Raw genomic sequence first — 18,754 nt, 5'->3', positions numbered from 1 at the left:
AGTATTCTTAGAAAGTTTTGATGTGGCAAATTTATATTTCACCTTAAAAAGCTTTTTATTTAATTATAATGTCATATATAAATAAAATAGAAATAGCCCTTTACATGTTTAATAAAAATATTTATCATTTATTTAATCTCTTATATAATATTATAAATAAAGTGATTTTTTTAAAAGAATAATTAACAAATGGTTAGATAATAAAATGACAAAGAAGTGATATAGATAAAATAAATAAGTATGGTTGTTAAGAACGTGTTAAATTTGGATTGATTCTAAAAGTAACAACTAAATCAGCAAGGCCTATTTTTAATGGAAAGTTAATTCCATCTTTACATCTTGCTTTTAGGAGAATTTTCACTACTCTATATGAACCATATTAAGAGATTTTCTCAAATTTGGCCTAACACTTTCCCTTTAGTTAGAAGTGGCAAATAAACTTCTTCAGATGTATTTTTTATATCTACTAATAGTTCTTCAAAATTAAAACCGTAAAAGATTTTATTTTTTTTTTAAGTGAAAGCTTTTGAGATTAAACAAAGAGGTAAGTCAATGTGAAGTTCTTCAAAATTAATGTGAAGTTCTTCAAAACTAAAACAGTAAAAGATTTTATTTTTTTAAGTGCAAGCTTTTGAGATTAAACAAAGAGGTAAGTCAATGTGAAGTAACACAACCATAGAGATCCCTATATATCTCTTTGGGTTTATTTTCTTGGTAACACAATGTCGTCATATATCAATAGAGTTTAATTTTGTTTTCTTAAATCTTGTTCATGTCGGGAGAACAAGATGGCTTCATACAGGCTATGTAGGCGTGTAGCCCTACCTTGAAGCCGGTATCCACTCCTTGCGGGTTAAGATAGCGACTTTGTGCATGACCAACTCCCATAGTGTTACGACCCGTGTGTACAAGGCTCTAGAATTAATTCACCGCCTTATGGGCTTATGGCTGCAGGCTCATCAATGAACTCCCAACAAATAAATACTTCATACTACTTTAATAGTTTCATGATCTATATTACATTATAAAACACTTAGTTCGTTACATTATTTTCAACTAAGTTGTTCGTAACCCAAACCAACACCACTTAAGTGAGTTGGCCAGAGATATATCTTTTAAATTCACTATGTGAGTCCTGAAAGTGAGTTTTTCTCAAGATTGCGGGTTCGAGTCTTAGGTTTCTCATCTCAATGTATTTTCCATGAGTAAGGGGTTGGAGGTCTAACAAAACGCTGGTTAAAATTGTCTCCAACACGTCTGAATCAAAACTAACTTTACAAAAAAAAAGGATGATAACCCCAAAAATTCTCTCTTTAAATTCACTATTTTAGATATTTCCACTTAAAATACTTTTAACATATACTTGAAATATCTATAATATCATTAAAGTAACTGCTCGGTGCCGCCTTCCGCGGGTTTTAAGCCCCAATACCTCGATGGTATATGGGGAAGGTTAAGATGTAGGCAGACCTTACCTCTACCTAAGTAGAGAGGCTGTTTCCAATTTCTACCTAAATGGTAGAAAAGGCCCTCTAACCTTTGCTTGGGATGAGGATCGAACCCATGATCTCTGTCTCCAGAGACAAGGATGTTTACCACTGATCCAACCATGCTGCTTTTTAATATCATTAATAAACTTAATTTACAACTTTTACCTTTAACTTTTTAATAACTTTAATACCTCCTTTCACATCGGTTACTTTTACATAGTAACCACGCCGATATTGTCGCCGTCATTACACAACCACATCACGCGCACATATTAGTGGTAAACATTAAAAGACTTCGACAACTTCTTTATAGTTGACGAAGACCTGGTCACAATAACCAAGAAATTCATGTATGTCCGTCCATCAATCAACATGAAATTGCATAGCAATTTAAACGTGTTTACAATTCTACAAATAAACTTCTTTAACTCGTCAAGACAAATCAACAAACAACATGAATCAAGATATGTAAGCTTCATTTACATCCCATTAAGCTCATTTTCTTGACACAATGTCATATATTAAAAGATTTTAATTTTGTTTTTTATTCCAAAAACATATTCTTGCAGGTTTAGCAGTGAACTTGAAAGTGGTAAATTTCTTGGTAGCATAGATTTGCTTGAAAATGCTTATAATGCACTTTTGAAGACTAGTCCGTTAGCTTATAAGCTTCACACAATTCTGTGTGGTAAACAAGTTTTGGCTTTCAACTCTTCCCTTGATGATATAACACGATTTCATCACGGAGAGTTTAATTTGGTTTCATCAGAAAACCATAAACTCGTTGAATTTATTTCCACAAAAGTGAACCCGAAATTCTGCATTAACAAAGCTGCTGTTGACTTGTTTGGACATCTTTCAATCAGTCAAAAGCAAATAACTGAGGTATTTAATTTGTATTTTGTAGTAGCTCTTGAGATCATGAACAAGTGTGGTAATTGTCCTTAACTATAAGCTTAATTATTGTTTTGCAGCTTATAAAGAAGCCGTTGGTTGTCACTGGACAGTCTGTTGGGGGATATGTCTCCATTCTTTTCACGTTATGGTTGCATCATGTCATAGATAAGAATGAATCAAATGATTCTTATAAAACAAAAAGACCAATTTGCATAACTTTTGGTTCGCCACTTGTTGGTGATGAAGCTCTTCAACAGGCGATCTATGAACGCCCAAAGTGGAATTCCAGTTTTCTAAATGTGGTTTCAAAAACCGATCCTGTTCCTTGCTTGTTCTCATCGAGTGGGGAGTACAAGCCTTTTGGAACCTATCAATTTTGCACACAAGTGGGAGGATACACTAGTTTTAAAGATGATGATTCAATCTTGGCAGTACTAGAGGACATGAATTCCACGTTGTCTACTGGGAACTTTCAGGCACACGATTATAAGAGCGAATTAATTTTGATCCAAGAAAAGGTATTGTACCGTGGGGTTTCAGATATCGGTGAATTCGGGTTCAATTCGTTGAAGGCAGGAATCACATTGCAGCTGATGGAGGTTGGTTTGGTGGATACGCAAAGTAATAACAGGAATGTTTTGATTGAGAAAATTGAGGCGAAACAAGCAAGGATTATACATAAGAGAAGGAATGTTTATGAGCCTAAAAGGAAGCTAAATGATATGAAGATAAGTATGGTATGTATGGAAAGATACAAGAAGAGCAGTAAACCGACAATGGGTTACTATGATAGCTACAAGAACCCAAGAAGCAAAGATGAAATCGAGAGACAGCAAGTTATCTTGATGCATCAACGTAAGCTAAATCAGTACTGGAAGAATCTTGTTGAAGAAAAGGAACGAATGCCTCAAGAAGAAGATGCTAATTCGCATAACAGTTGGCTGACTTGGCTTTATGGTGGAATGAACTATAGAAGGTTAGTCGAGCCACTAGACATAGCTGAATACTATAAAAAGGGCAATGCAAACTACATAGAGAATAGATCTAACCATTATAAACTTTTAGAAAAGTGGTCAAATAAAGAGAAGGAAGCTTTGAGTCCAACTGCTCGTACAAACAAGGCTGCTAGTCTTACCGAGGATTCTTGCTTCTGGGCACATGTAGAGGAAGCGTTAATATCATTGAGAAAGCTGAAGAACGGAAGTTCAATCAGCATTGAAGTTGACATCAAGGAATTAGAGCTTTTTGAGGCCTATGTCATGCGTGGGATTCAAAATTACTCGGTGTCATCAGATATATTCTTGGAGGAAAGCAGTTTGATGAAATGGTGGAGTGAGTACAAGGAATACAAAGGAACTTCATACGTTTCTCAATTTTCTTTGTACATGAACAACAGAGACTACAAATCGTATCGTTAAGTCCAATTGTTCATGTATGAATTAGGCAAGTAAAAAGTGGATTTGTTTTTTTTTTTTCGATTTGTCTTTTTGATTTTTCTTATTATTGTGAGGTTTTTTGTATTTGTGTTTTTGATTCTTCTTATCATTAGATTTTTCATGTTATTTTGATTTTTCTAAAAATAGATTTGTGTCGACTTCTTTTATTTGTTTATTCGGGTTGTTTTTGGCATTGTTCTGTGGTGATGGATGTTGGACGTAGGTGTAGGAGAGGGGTGTTTGTGTGATAGTTTCAAATAAATTGAGTGGGGAAGATAGGTTGACATGGAAGCATGCTAATTAAACTTCTTGATCTTTAAATTCGAGTAGAGTAAATGCTTTATTATATTCATATGGATTAGTTAATTTGGCAATTGGATCACAATTCTGGCCTCAAATATCTGCATGCACTTGGTTATAAATTTTATAAGTGAATAAGTTATTTGGTTACAATGACGGGTAATGAGACCTGCTAACGATATTTCCAAAAAAGGATTGACTACGGAAATTTGAAGCATGCTTATTTACATTTCAAAAACTAACATTTTTTTATGTTTGGAAATTGATGATAATGATACATGGATGAGAAAGAAGCAAGTATGAGAGGAAAGAGATACAGGAATTTATAAATTTTTGTAGATAAAAGAAAGCTTAACCTGCTATTATAGATTTACAGGACATCAGGTCACATAAATTTAGCCATATACAAATTTAAAAGGTTTATAAGGAACATATATCAATAGAAAGGTTTATGGTGCAACCATGTGAAAAAAGAAAAGTTCATTGATGATCCTATGATTAAACCCAAAAATACCTGTGTGACTGAGTTAAATAATATTTGCACAGTCCATTTCAGCAAACAACTTTCGCAGAGGAAAAAAAACTTTGCAAATGACTTAGAATGGATTTGCACAAGAAAAAAAAGTGTAAATGACTTGGAATGAATCTGCACAGAAAAAATTGGATTTGCACAGTAATTTTTTTTTGATTTGCATAGGAAAAAAGTTCTGTAAATGAGAACGGATTTGCTCTTAAAAAACTGGATTTGCACAGGAAAAAAGTTGTCAAAGTACCTTTGCAGAGAAAAAGCTGTGCAAGGAAAAATTTGTGTAAATTTCCAGGGACTAAAAGCTATCATTTAAACAAAATACAGTATTCAAGAATTAAAACCAAATTGATCTAAATCTTCTTTAAGTCTACTTATTGGGCAGATTTAAACAAACACTTTGAACTAACACTTTTAAAATCACATACTGAGCTAGACAAAAGAAATACACATAAAAACTTTGAACTACAAACCACCTAATGATCAATGAAAACTAAACAGCTGAACAAATCGCCAAGCTATATTACAAACAAAACTAACAAATTACTCATGCAAGAAAATAATGATTTCGCAAGGTAAAAGACTTGAGACTAACAAATTGCACGTATGTATTACCTGCAACTAATGAGTTCAACCAACTAGCAAAATGAATATACCTTGAGGAAATGTAAACTACTAAGTTCAGACAAATCCCTTTTACAACTTGATGAACAAATGGCATCTTAGTTAAATCAGAACTAGTGAATGCTCCTTTTGACAACACTAACAAATATACTAAACTAATATCATGCTAATTGAGCAATTATCTAGAATACAAGCAAAGTGGTACCAAACAAGAAACATCATACAGAAACTCAAAAACAAACAAAACACTACAGAGTAGAAAATATAAACTACTGAATTAGAGCCTTAAACAACTTAGTTAGAAACTTTGTATGCTCACATAGAGTAATAGACACCTGAGTTTGTACATAATTAACAAAAGTAGCAAATTCATCAGTTCGCAACCAAATTGGGGTCAAGCAAAAATGTCTGATCAAAATAAACAGTTCAACACTAAGTAAAGATGGACCATGCAGAAAGACTAAGCTGAGCAGATAGGAGGAGCCAGGATACGCCTTTTTGACTCATTGAAGGGATCATACTATGTAAACCTCGATAAATATTCGGCATTTGCGCCTATTGGGGAGGCTAGGTACCACCCAACCCCCCTTGTCTCCAGCAGCGGGTGGTTTAGGCCGAGTAAAATCGGCCCGGTTAAGTATGTAAAGGACCGAGCGATTAATAAGGTAAAACTAAGCAGATAATGAGTCAAAGAAACAAGTGTTTGGACTAGGTGAATTGGTAAGGACTTAGGAGATGAACCTGCAAGCTATACTAATTGAAGACTTAGCTAATGACTTCATTAAATGGAATGAAAGACTGAGCATGCGAAAATCTGAGCAAAAACAAAAATCCTAGCTAAGTAAAATCTGAGCAAGATAAGACTAAACGTGTAAAGGTCCAAACTAGACCAATGACTTAGTAATATGGGCTGACAAACCATTACTACCAGCAAACTATCTAGCACACAAACATATATAGATTTTCAGTTAGACATTTAATCAAAGGGATTGTGTGCAATCTATCTTTCAACCACAATTTGTGCCAAACAACCAGCCAATTTTCCACCTCAATTCAAACAAGTTAATCAAACTCTACCAAAACTAATAAGCATACACAATATGAAAATCAATAATATGCAAATCACAGAATTAAGCGATCACGGAATTAAGCATACACAGATAATCTCCAGGAATTAAGCGTAAAAATATATAAGCATAGACTAATTAAGCAGGACAATTAGAATTTACAGCTGACAAGTGATATGAGATATTACCGAATTTGGAGAGCAATATGCAAGATGAAAAAGTTGATAATTAAACTCAGTAACGATTGTGAACTCCACACTGCATTCAACTTTTGAGAACACGAGCCAATCACATTAATAACTACAATAACAGCAAAACTCTACTCTGAACTCCACACTATGTTATAAAACAAATCCACTTTTCAACTTTCAACATTCAATTTCAACAATGTATATCTATACTATATTATAAAGCAAATCCACTTTTCAACTTTCAACATTCAATTTCAACAATGTATACATGATAATACATGATGTATCATACATCAATACCTACAACTTTCTCTCTCCTCCATAAATCATTTTATTCCTCTAATTTTTTCAAAATCTTTTATCTCAAAAACCGTACATCGATAAATTATAAAATTATATGGGTGTTCTTAAAATTTCATGCTCTTTCATTAGAGATGTTATTCGATATACTTTCGACGAACTTTTAAATCCGAGAATGGAGCCCGTACGGCTAAAGCATTCGGCTATAACACTCTATGACATATCACTTTTTATGACCTATAACACTCTATGACCTATCATCCTGACCATCTCACCGCCACAACGCACGAGTACTTGCTCTCGTATATATAAATTAATTTTTGTGTCGAATAAATCTAATTGGTAGTTATCACACTGACGCTGAAATTCATAAGATAGTCACCACCACCACCACACTAATATCAAAATTGAAGACATAACAAATTGACACACATAATTTGATAGAATTTATCGATCTGGTGTCAATTTCACACCAACAATAAATAAAATAAATATAAGAGTAAATTATATATATGATATAGTATATTTTACATGACGTTTCTATTTTATATGGTATGTTTGTCTGAAATAATTATAAAATTTATTTGAAATTGTAAGTTGTAATTTTTTTATCAATACCATTACCAAATCAAAATAATGTTGATATATGTCCACCAAACAACATCAAATTATCAAACATTGAATATGAACGAATTCTCATTAACAATAAAATGAGTACTAAAGGCATCGCCAATTAGAGCAACTGGTTAGGAGATGTCAAAAGCTACCTTTACGATGGTCAATAACAACTAATAATCCTCTCTACATGTATATGAAATTTTGATAGAGATACAATTAAGGGATAAATGCACTAAAATGTAAGTAGCTAAAAGCGAAATATTATAATATGTATGGAGTTTCAGAATCAATATTGTATATATGCACGAATTTGGTAACAATGTCCAACTGACTATGACCGAATAATTAAAAATTTGCACGTGACAGCTCATATGGGTTTAATTTCGATTGACAAATCAATTACATATGTGAGTTTCATTTATATCTTTTTGATTGATAAAGGGGGAGGGAGTGGTCACCCTTCTTCCCCCAACACTAACCAATCAAATTTTGACACCTCACTTTTCCCCAATCTTCTCCCATTTTTCTCCAATCTCCACCTCATCATTTCTTTTTCATTTATTTTTAATACTATTTTATTTCTTTTTCATTTATTTTTAATACTATATAATTTTAAAAACTATATAAAATAACAACATTAAACATTCATAAAACATCACATTTTATTAAAAGAGAAAAGTGAGTATGGGGCTGTTATGCACCCAACTTGGATGAAAAACCCCTCACATACCAATATTTTAATATTTTGAATAAATGTTTGGCCCCCCATGATTTTTATGGTTTAAAAAAAGGTATGTGAGGGGTTTTTCACCCAATTTAGGTGTCTAACAGCCTCATATTCTCTTCCCCTTATTAAAAATATTAAAAACACATTACAACATACTAAAAAAAACGACTTGCTTAAAAAAATAAACATTACGACATACTTAAAAATTAAAACATTACGACATACTAAAAAAACTACTCATTAAGATATGGCAAATATTGAGCCGCGACATACTCCGTGAGGTCGAATCGAAGACAATCATGGACATCCTCATCTTGTATCTCCTCGAATGCATCACCGTTATACACTGCTTCTACCGGCGGATCCATGATATGAACCGGTGATATCGTCATACCATCGCGCTTTATGATCATGTAATGCAAAATAGACACCACATAGACATATTGACCAATTTTCTCTTTGGTCATAGGCCGGAGAGGTCGAATGAGAATCTTCCATTTTTTCTTTAAGCACACCGAATGTGCGCTCCACATCTTTTCTTGCTGCCTCTTGTAACCTCTTGAATTTCTTTTCCTTTGGGTCGGTAGGATACGGGTATGCTTTAACTAAGGTCGCCCACTTGTTGTAGATTCCATCGGTAAGATGGTAGTCGCGTTTGTAATCGCGTCCATTCACAGAAAACGAACTATCTGTAGTCGTTCCTTGTATCTCCTGAAGATACAAATCGGATTGATTCAACACATTAAGATCATTGTTTGACCCCGGCGTTCTAAAAAAGGCATGTCAAATCCACAAATCCTGTGACGCCGTAATCTCAAGCATAATAGTAGGCACACCATAATCACCTCTCGTATATTGCCCTCTTAACCTCCTAGGACAATTCCTCCATTCGAGATGGGTACAATGGATGCTACCAAGCATGCCGGGAATGTGGTGCTTAGCCTCATGGGCCTCGAATATGCGTGCAACATCGTGTGAGTCAGCCTACGTAGGTACTCTCGGTCATACAACTTAATGATGGCATCACAAAAAAGATCAAGACATTCACGTGCAGTTCTTGCGGCCATGCATAAGTACTCGTCATACTCATCGGGCACATTGCCCGTTGCGAGTTGTCATACGGCCGATGTGATATTTTTTGTATGGCCGTGAAACTTCTCTTGCCTCGGGCGTCGTATCCTTCTTGAAAATATGGGAAGTTTGCTTCAATGTCGTCTACTATGGATAAAAACATACTTTTATCCATACGAAACTTGTAACGAAAATAAGCTTCGTCATACTTTGGTTCTTCAACAAACCAATCGTTCATTAGAGTTTGAAGACCAATATCACGACGACGATCTATACTTTGACGGGATCGGAATTCACTAGAACTTGCGGTATCTTGAAGATATTTATGTGCTTTAAGCAAAAATTGCAAAGAACTAACCGTGGATTCGTCGGAAGAAGTAGGATAATTTAAATCCTCCGACGAAGAAGAATCGGATGACATTTTTTTTTTTATAAAAGGGATAGAGTTTTGGTATATAATTTGAAAGAAAGAGGAAAGAAAATGAAGAAAAATGGTGTTTTGTTGTATAAAAATGGTGAAGTGATGTTGGTTTTATAGAGTAAAAGATTAAATAAAATAATTTTTTTTAAAATTAACGGTCGTGAGACCCGTTGATGGAGGGCCCACGCGTTTTGACCAGCCAATCACAGCCTTCCTCTCTCTTCCCTCCTTTCTCTCTCTTCTCTTCCCCCATTTTTTCTTCTCTCCTGCGGTGAACCGCCGGCGGCGGTGTGCCCGCGCGGCCCCGCTTCCCCGTGACCACTCTCTCCCCTAACAGAATGTCGTTATTATATATTAATAGAGTTTAATTTCGTTTTCTTCATCCATAAATATGTACTTTGATACTTGCAGTTTATAGTGAAGTTCACTGCTTGACCGGCCTCAGTGAACTCGAAAAACCAAAAGTACTATAATATTGTAAAGGTTTAATTTAAATAAAATAAAAAAGACTTCGACAACGACTTTATAGTCGACGAAGAACTAGTCACAATAGCCAAGAAATTCATGTGTGTCCGTCCACCAATCAACATGAAATTTCATAGCAATTTCAAAGCTTTATTCCATTGTCTCCGAATACGTGTCTACAAATAAACGTCCTCACATCCTCAAGATCTACCAATCAACAAACATCATGAACCAGGATATGTAAGCTTCATTTACATATATCCCATTAATTAAGCTCATTTTCTTGAGATCACATTGTCATATATTATTACATTTGATTTTTGTTTTTTGATTCAAAAATGTGCATATTCTTGCAGGTTTAGCAGTGAACTTGAAAATGGTAATTTTCTTGGAAGCATAGATTTGCTAGAAAATGCTTATAATGTACTATTAAAGACTAGTCCGTTGGCTTATAAACTTGACACGAGTAATTCGCGTTTCCAAGTTTTGGCGTTCAACTATTCCCTTGATGATATAACACGATTTCATCACGGAGAGTTCGATGTAGTTTCATCAGAAAACGTTAAACTCGTTGAATTCATTTCCACAAAAGTTAACCCGAAATTCTGCATTAACAAAGCTGCTGTTGACTTGTTTGGACATCATCTCTCAATGGGTGTAGATCAAGAAAATGAGGTATTTGTATTTTGTTTTAGCTCTAGTTAGAGATATCATGATCCATCAGGGCCAATGCCCCCATAAAAATTTAAATTTTGCTATAAATCTTAAAAAATTTCTATAGGTTTTTAAAATGTGTCCTCTTTTGGAATTTGATTTTTTTTTCCTTGGATTTTTTAGTTTTACCCCCTCATGAATTTTTTCGGGTACCGCCCTTTAGATTCATCAAGCGTGGCTGTTCTTATTGATCAACTTAATTATTGTTTTGCAGCTTATAAAGAAACGATTGGTTGTCACTGGACAGTCTGTAGGAGGATATGTCGCTATTCTTTTCACGTTATGGTTGCATCATATCATAGATAAGAATGAATCAAATGGTTCTTTTGAATCAAAAAGGCCAATTTGCATAACGTTTGGTTCGCCACTTGTTGGTGATGAAGCTCTACAACAAGCCATCTTTGAACGCCCAAAATGGAAATCCAGTTTCCTAAATGTGGTCGCAAAAACCGATGTTGTCCCTTGTTTGTTTACATCAAGTGGGGTATACAAGCCTTTTGGAACTTACCTTTTTTGCACACAAGTGGGAGGACACACTAGTTTTGAAGATGATGACTCGATCTTGGCTATACTAGAGGACATGGCCTCCTCATTGTCTACTGAAAACTTCCAGGCACACGATTATAAAAGCGACTTGGTTTTGATCAAAGAAAAGGTATTGTACCGTGGGGTTTCAGATATCGGTGAATTCGGGTTGAATTCCTTGAAGGCAGGAATCACATTGCAGCTGATGGAGGTTGGTTTGGTGGATACGCAAAGTAATAACAGGAATATTTTGATTGAGAAAATTGAGGCGAAACAAGTAAGGATCATACATAAGAGAAGGAATGTTTATGAGCCTTCAAGAAAGCTAAATGATATGAAAATAAGTATGGTACAGATGGAAATATACAAGATGAGCAGTAGACCGACAATGGGTTACTATGATAGCTACAAGAACCCAAGAAGCAAAGATGAAATCGAGAGACAGCAAAATATCTTGAAGCATCAACGTAAGTTGTACCAGTACTGGAAGAAACTCGTTGAAGAAACAGAGCGAATGCCACAAGAAGCAGGGGCTGTTTTGCGTAAACGGTGGCTTTATGGTGGAATAACCTATACAAGATTAGCCGAGCCACTAGATATAGCTGAATACTACAAAAAGGGCAACGTAAACTACTTAGAGAATAGATCTAACCATTATACGCTCTTAGAAAAATGGTCAACCAAAGATAAGGAAGATTTGAGTCCAACTCCTCGGACAAACAAGGCTGCTAGTCTTACCGAGGATTCTTGCTTCTGGGCACATGTGGAGGAGGCGTTAATTTCAATGAGAAAGCTGAAGAACGGAAGCTCAATCAGCATTGAAGTTGATGTCAAGAAATTGGAGGGGTTTGAGGCCTATGTCTTGAGTAGGATTCGTAATTACTCAGTGTCATCAGATATATTCTTGGAGGAAAGCAGTTTGATGAAATGGTGGAGTGAGTATAAGGAATACAAAGGACCTTCATACGCTTCTCAATTTGCTTTGTACATGAACAACCGAGAGTATAGATCGTATTATTAAGTCCAATGTTCGGGTAATTAGTCTTACAATCCTACCTGGGTCCTTTTTTACTCTTCTTATTCTTTATGTTGAGGATTCTGTAGGACCTTTCATGGAAACAAGTATGCAACAAGGGTAGAAGATCACAATAAAGTGTCAAAGCTGGAGGAGAAACCAAAGATATATGTCAATGATGAAGTCTAAAGGGACCAATTGCTTAACTTCCTTTCTGGATTCTATATATATAGGGTTGTTGCGACATTTATTCTTTTCTCACCCATTTTTATGGTGTCTTAGATTCGTTGGTTGATTTTGTTTATTGTTTGAGTTAATTGTAGGAATCGTTCATGAGGTTTTCCCAAATAATCAAGTTTCGTCCTAATCTCCTTTGAAATGTCGTTGGTGATCTTTTAATGACTAATAAGTACCGGGTATCATTCTTTTCTCAAGCATACTTTAACCCGATTCGTTAGAAACCCCTCACATGCCTGGTGTTAAGGTCTTTTCTCACCTCTATAGGACACTATTGATAAAAAAAAATTATTGTTGCCTTCTTTCATTACCTTCAAACCTACAATACATACACATACATTTGAAGTCATCATCACTATCAGTCTATCAGCCCTACTATTAAAGCAAAGAAGAAATCATCAGACATGCATAAACATGCCCTGGACCAGTTTTGGAAGAGCGTTGTCCATAAAAAGGATCAAATGCCCGATTAAGCCCATTTGACCCATTACAGACTTGCTAGCGGTTGGTGGTACCACGTGAACTTGTTTAGTGATTTGCTTAATGCCCGATTATTGTATCAATTATTTTAATTGCAACCTGAACTGTTATGGATTTGATTCAAAGTAGATGGTCTTTTAATATTTTTGTTTATAACAAGCTCTTTCAGATTAATTCTTCAGAATTACTAACTTGCTCAATTTACTAACTGCTTTCAAAACAGGTGACATTGGGTCATTAAACCAACCCCCCATCTTCTAGAATTACATTAAACTCACATTTTTCCTAAATAATAGTCCTTGTGCTCAATCCTGGACTTGCCTTTTAGCTATACTATATATAAACGGGTACATTGTCCGCAAATGTGTAGTAGTCAGTAATTAGGTAGTTCTTGTTTATAAATTTAAGACTCAATTTTACACATCACATACTTAAGAATGAAACGGGTCAAGTGGATATACAATCGTTATTATTCTTAATTTACTATATATAAATTACTGGTTAAAATGTGCATAATTGGTGATGGAAAAAAAAAATGTAAATTAAAGTCAAAACTGAAAAACAAAAGTCAATGTGAAAAAATCGAGAAATGTGATTGGTCGATAAGTTTTTGGAGAAACTATATCTCTCTATATAACTAAGAGATGATATGTTTTTGCTTATTTGGCATTAGTAAAAGCATGCCATGTAGGATTTTGTATGATTTGTCATTTTGCTATTAATTTCCTAATTTTTAGTTGCTATGTGTTTATCTATGTCATTTATATTATTTCTAATTATTAATCCTAATCATTATTAATTATAGTAATTCTTATCAAACATATTAGAATTACAACTTCAAAATAAGTTATGCAAATTTTGTAAATCTTTAGTTATTAATAGACTTGTGCAAATCTTGCAAATTTTGTTAGTATTGATAGACTTAAACTTACGATTGTGATGTTATAATAAGGATAATGGATGCTGATGTTATAATATTGGTTGTAACATATGTGCTGCTTCAAAGCTTATTCGAAAGCCAGATGTATACGGGGTGGTCAGGGTCGAATAAAATTGATGAGGCATTCGCGAAAGTTGATGAGGCATTGACTAGTCTCTTCAAGAACGGACGGGCACAAGATGGAGGAAAAGGTGTATTAGCTACTTTCTTCAAGAAGCTACGTGGCCATGATGGCCCATCAGTTTGATAACATCGTAACCTAGCTACTAATAAAAATTTTTAAATGTAACAATGCTAGCTAGTATATATATATAAATGCTACTTAGCTTGACTTAGTTCAATTGTTTCTCTGTCTCCTTACATTATTAATTAAGTAATGGGTTTTGCTAGTAGATATTTAGGGACCATAGATATATTTAACGTGATTAAAATATATAGTTGTAATGGTTTCAATAAATTCATGAGTTAGTTTTTGATATGAAATTAAAATAATAAGTTTTGCACTTTTTAAGGTCTTTTCTTACCTCTAGAGGACACTATTGATAAAAAAAAATTTATTGTTGCCTTCTTTCATTACCTTCAAACCTACAATACATACACATACCTTTGAAGTCATCATCACTATCAATCTATCAGTCCTACTATTAGAACATTTGTAACCATTCACTTACATTTTTTTATGCCACATAAGTTTCACATTTTTATCTTTTCACCTATTCTTTTTACCCTTAACTATTCACCTACTATTTGAACCTCACATTTTGCTATATATGTATATACTGATTAAGTCCACCAACCTACTCTTTTGCTATATATGAGGAAAAAACAAAAATGTGCACATCATTGAATTCATTTTACTCGGTGGAACAATCCGCCGACTTCTCTTTCACCTAAGTATTTCACTGACTATGATTAAAGCTTTCACCTTCATTTATTTTGCCATGTCATCTTACTTGACCCCCTTTTACCAAGCCTTACAAATGGTCTTAAAGCAAAAAAAAGAAATCATCAGACATGCATAAACGTGCCCTGGACCAGTTTTGGAAAAGCGTTGTCTATGAAAAGGATCAAATGCCAAAAAAGGAAGGTTCTATGTTGCATAATCATTGGCTTTATAACGGACCCATCTACAGAAGGATTGTTGAGCCACTAGGAATAGCAGAATAGTACAAAAATGGCAGCAGAAACTACAGCTAATAGAAAACATCACTTATCACTAGAGAAATGGGTAAGGGTTTCACCAGAGATTGGAGGAATTTGAGGCTAATTTGCAGCATGCGTAGTAGTCGTTAGGTCTCACAGACCTTATTCAACCTATAGCGATAGGGCATTTACATCAAGGGGTTTAAATTGAGCATCTATTCTGCCGCGCGGACCCGGTTAAGACAACGTATGCTAGACTTCCCTAAATTCGTAATTCAAACGTTTCAAAGTTAAAAGTAGTATGTAAAACTAGCTAGATGCTGGTCTTCTGTTCAATTCGGTTGGTATACCAGTTGAATTGTGTATTAACAGCATCAAAACTACACAGAATGGGTTTGTTAATGGGAGATCTCCTATAAACAAGCCTAGAAACTAATCTATTCAACCTGAGTCAAGTAAAGTTCCAGGATGTTTATTAATCTCCGCCATAGGAACTTGCCTTTGGCTCATAAGTGAGTTTTTGAGAGAATTTTACTTAATTGGAATTGTGCATTTGTTTGGTTAACGGAACCAAACTTAGCTAGTAAATTTGCTCAGTAACAAAAGGTGACCCATTTCATAGCTGCTAAAAAAATGCATCTAATAAATGAACAAATTAACTGAAACGCAAATTTAACGACAGTAACTTCAGTTTATTCACAAAACTAGATCTTTTTCGTCGAGCCAAGTGCTAAACAACGATACAAGATCAACCCTTTTCCAACTCCATACGACCAAACTTTCACTATAAGAGATTCTGTTTCAACCCAACACGACAACAATGAGACCTCAACCATATTCATATACGCAGATCAGTTAAACCTTTTGAAAGTCAAAATGAATCCACTCGAAAATCTTTATTTACACCACTATGCTTTCCTATGCACACATAAACAAAGGGTGCCCAAAAGACCCCAAAATTACATAAAAATGATCCACAAAACAATGCCACAAAACTGACCACAAAAAAAACCTTTGGTTCAGTTATGAGTCCCAACTTTACCCTTTACCATAAACAAGTTCAAATCGTGATCGAGTTACCTCGTCTGAATTCAGTAACGCCTCCCAATCGACCGTCTCTTCCTCCTCGTATTTCTGTCTCATAACCTCCAAGATCTTCTTTGCTTTCTCTTTACATCTTTCGGTCCCGGTTTCCTCTTCTTTCACCAACAAGTTTTCCGCCCCGGCCTCCTTTGCAAGCCCTTTGAATCTCAACCCGCCTTGACTTAACCCATACAACGCTCCCAAACAACACTCACGAGTCGACTCTGAGTCAAACTCGCCCCGACTCAATAACCCAAGCAAACACTCCACCGCACCACCATCCAACATCGCGGCTCGCCCCTCCACGCTCCCAGCCAAGTTACATAAAACCAACATAACCCGACCAGTCATATGACCCGTTTTGACCATACTCAAAAACAACTGAACCGACCCAAGTTTGACCAGCTTTGACCGGTTACTTTGAACAAGTGACAAATGATATAAAGCCAAAGCAGAGTCATGCCGGGTCCTCTCAGACCCGGCCTTCAGCGCGTGGAGCAACGGCCCCAGCGCGCCAAGAACTCCAATAGCTGTTTTATTTTGATCATCAAGTGCCAAACTAAACAACGCGCCAGCCGCGTGATCTTGCGCCTCGGGGAATCCGCCTTTTAATACTTCAATCAAAGGCGGAACAATTCCTGACCGTACGATCTTCACTTTATTACCATTCTCTAACGATAAGTTGACCAAAGCCGCAACAGAGTTAATTTGTATAGACGAATACTTAGAAATAATCAAATGACGTAACGCCGAAAGCAACCTAGGCGTACATAAATTCATTCGGACTTCTTGTTTTGTCCGTGTTATGTTTCTTAATGAAACGACAGCGTTTTCATGGTCTAACATTAACCCGCTTTTTAGCTGGTTAATAAAAACCGTATCATATTCTTCTTCTTCTTCTTCTTCATGATTATCGATTTCAGAAGAAGAAGAAGAAGATGATAAATAACATAACGGACGCAAAGGAGATAAATCATGCACAGCGGAAGACGCTGGGACTACTGATTCCTCAGAAGTCGATGATAAACAGCTCGACAGACGAATTTTCGTATAATTCTGCGAGCTGTTTATCCTCATTTTTTGTATTATATTTAAAGCGGAATGTATGTCTAGTGGTTGTGGCATTGGTGAGATTGAGTTGGCGTGACACCAACTAATAATAGCGGATTTGAGAGCAAGGTTTGGTATAATGGTGGTGAAGTCGATAGTCGTGAGTTTGTAAGACAACGATATCGATGCGAGTACGCAGTTTCGTTCGAATGTTTGGCCAGATGAGACGATAACCGGGTCCGCCATGAGGGACCCAGAGATTGGGCAGATGAATTCTGGTGGTGGTGGTGGTGATGGTTTTTTGAGGTGGTTAGAAGATGGTGATCTAAGGAGAGTGAATCTCCATTTGTGTTTACTACTGCCCATCTAATTAATTAAATGAATGAATGAAAGATTATTTTGGTTATTAGTATAATAAAGTGGTGGGATTACATGGTAAGGGAAGAGGAAAGAAATGGAACATGTTGGGAAAGAAATGTTGAAAGTAATGAGAAGAGAATCGAATGAATTGAAGAGATTAAAGTTGTGATTTTTATGGGTTGTATAAACACATACATAAAGATTAAAGTTGATAGTGCCATTTGAAAAAGAATTTTTATTATTCTATATTTTGCACGATTATACGTTTTTGGTTTCCATTTCTTTAGTCGGAAAATATTCACAGAATGCAACAGTGGTGATGGCGACAGTGTGTAGAGTGGGTGCGACTAGTGGGAGAAGTGACGGCGACGAGTAATATAAGTAATTGATGTAAAACATATAGTGTATGTATTTTAGGAATTAAAGAATAAATGTGTAAATAGATAAGAGAGACATATTGGTCATATGGCATATAAAAAATGTAACTTTTCAATATAGATGTCTACGCTTTTTATATACTACTCGTAGTATAGATATGCGAGTGTTAAACCCGGTTACTGGTCAGGGATAACAATTTGTTATTTTGGTAGAATGAGGTTTGGTAACTATATAATCACTTGAAAAAAATTAAAGAGAAAGTATATAGAGACTCGAATTTGAATCGGAAAATTTCACATGCTATCCATTATCACCAAACCATTGAAGACACGTAGTAAATCAGTGTACCATAAATCTTAAAATACATAAAAATAAGTTAAAAAGAAAATAATTTAAAAAAATGTTAACGTGGAACAATCAAGGAAGCCCATGTCAACAAATACTACATAAAAAGTTTTAGACCTCATGTAACTATAAATTGATGGCTAGATTACAAAAGACTGAAACTTGAGGGCCAACTTATAAAACACCAAATCTTAATGGCTAATTATAAAAGTTTAAAACCTTATGGTTAAATCGTAAAAGATCAAAATTTAGTGGAGAAATTAAAAAAATTACAAAACTTCAAAAATAAAATTATAACGACCAAATTATAAAATACCAAAAGTTATGATGAAATTATAACAAGAAAAATGA

The 18,754-nt window shown here is 35.0% G+C and overlaps 4 protein-coding genes across 6 annotated transcripts; 2 read left to right on the top strand and 2 right to left on the bottom strand.

Annotated features, from left to right (window-relative positions):
• The first annotated feature begins 1,944 nt into the window (after positions 1–1,944).
• On the top strand, positions 1,945–3,892 carry LOC122587594 (senescence-associated carboxylesterase 101-like). Its single transcript, XM_043759771.1, has 3 exons — positions 1,945–1,958; positions 2,060–2,375; positions 2,465–3,892. Exons 1-3 carry the CDS (start codon positions 1,945–1,947, stop codon positions 3,803–3,805), a joined length of 1,671 nt encoding a protein of 556 aa, XP_043615706.1. The 3' UTR covers positions 3,806–3,892.
• A 4,623-nt stretch (positions 3,893–8,515) lies between these two features.
• On the bottom strand, positions 8,516–9,668 carry LOC122587592. The gene is made up of 2 exons (XM_043759770.1): positions 9,225–9,668; positions 8,516–8,887 (listed from the first exon to the last, which is right to left on the bottom strand). The coding sequence occupies exons 1-2, from the start codon at positions 9,666–9,668 to the stop codon at positions 8,516–8,518; spliced, it is 816 nt and encodes a 271-aa protein (XP_043615705.1).
• A 689-nt stretch (positions 9,669–10,357) lies between these two features.
• Positions 10,358–13,229, top strand: LOC122589452 (senescence-associated carboxylesterase 101-like). 3 transcript variants are annotated; one of them, XR_006322269.1, is made up of 4 exons: positions 10,358–10,373; positions 10,490–10,808; positions 11,062–12,621; positions 12,711–13,229. XR_006322269.1 is itself a non-coding variant. In XM_043761747.1 (4 exons), exons 1-3 carry the CDS (start codon positions 10,360–10,362, stop codon positions 12,391–12,393), a joined length of 1,665 nt encoding a protein of 554 aa, XP_043617682.1. In that variant the 5' UTR covers positions 10,358–10,359; the 3' UTR covers positions 12,394–12,406; positions 12,477–13,229. The 3 variants fall into 3 exon arrangements, 2 of the variants coding, with proteins under 2 accessions (XP_043617682.1, XP_043617681.1); XM_043761747.1 differs by having other exon boundaries at positions 11,062–12,406; positions 12,477–13,229; XM_043761746.1 differs by having other exon boundaries at positions 11,062–13,229.
• A 2,629-nt stretch (positions 13,230–15,858) lies between these two features.
• LOC122587798 (U-box domain-containing protein 40) lies at positions 15,859–17,846 on the bottom strand. Its single transcript, XM_043759964.1, has one exon. The coding sequence runs from the start codon at positions 17,684–17,686 to the stop codon at positions 16,226–16,228; it is 1,461 nt and encodes a 486-aa protein (XP_043615899.1). The 5' UTR covers positions 17,687–17,846; the 3' UTR covers positions 15,859–16,225.
• Positions 17,847–18,754: the final 908 nt, after the last annotated feature.

The sequence above is a fragment of the Erigeron canadensis genome, chromosome 2 (genome assembly GCF_010389155.1).
Source record: "Erigeron canadensis isolate Cc75 chromosome 2, C_canadensis_v1, whole genome shotgun sequence".
In the NCBI taxonomy this organism is placed as follows: Eukaryota; Viridiplantae; Streptophyta; class Magnoliopsida; order Asterales; family Asteraceae; genus Erigeron; species Erigeron canadensis.
Note: the sequence above shows the minus strand (reverse complement) of the source record. Positions and strands in the feature narration are given on the sequence as shown.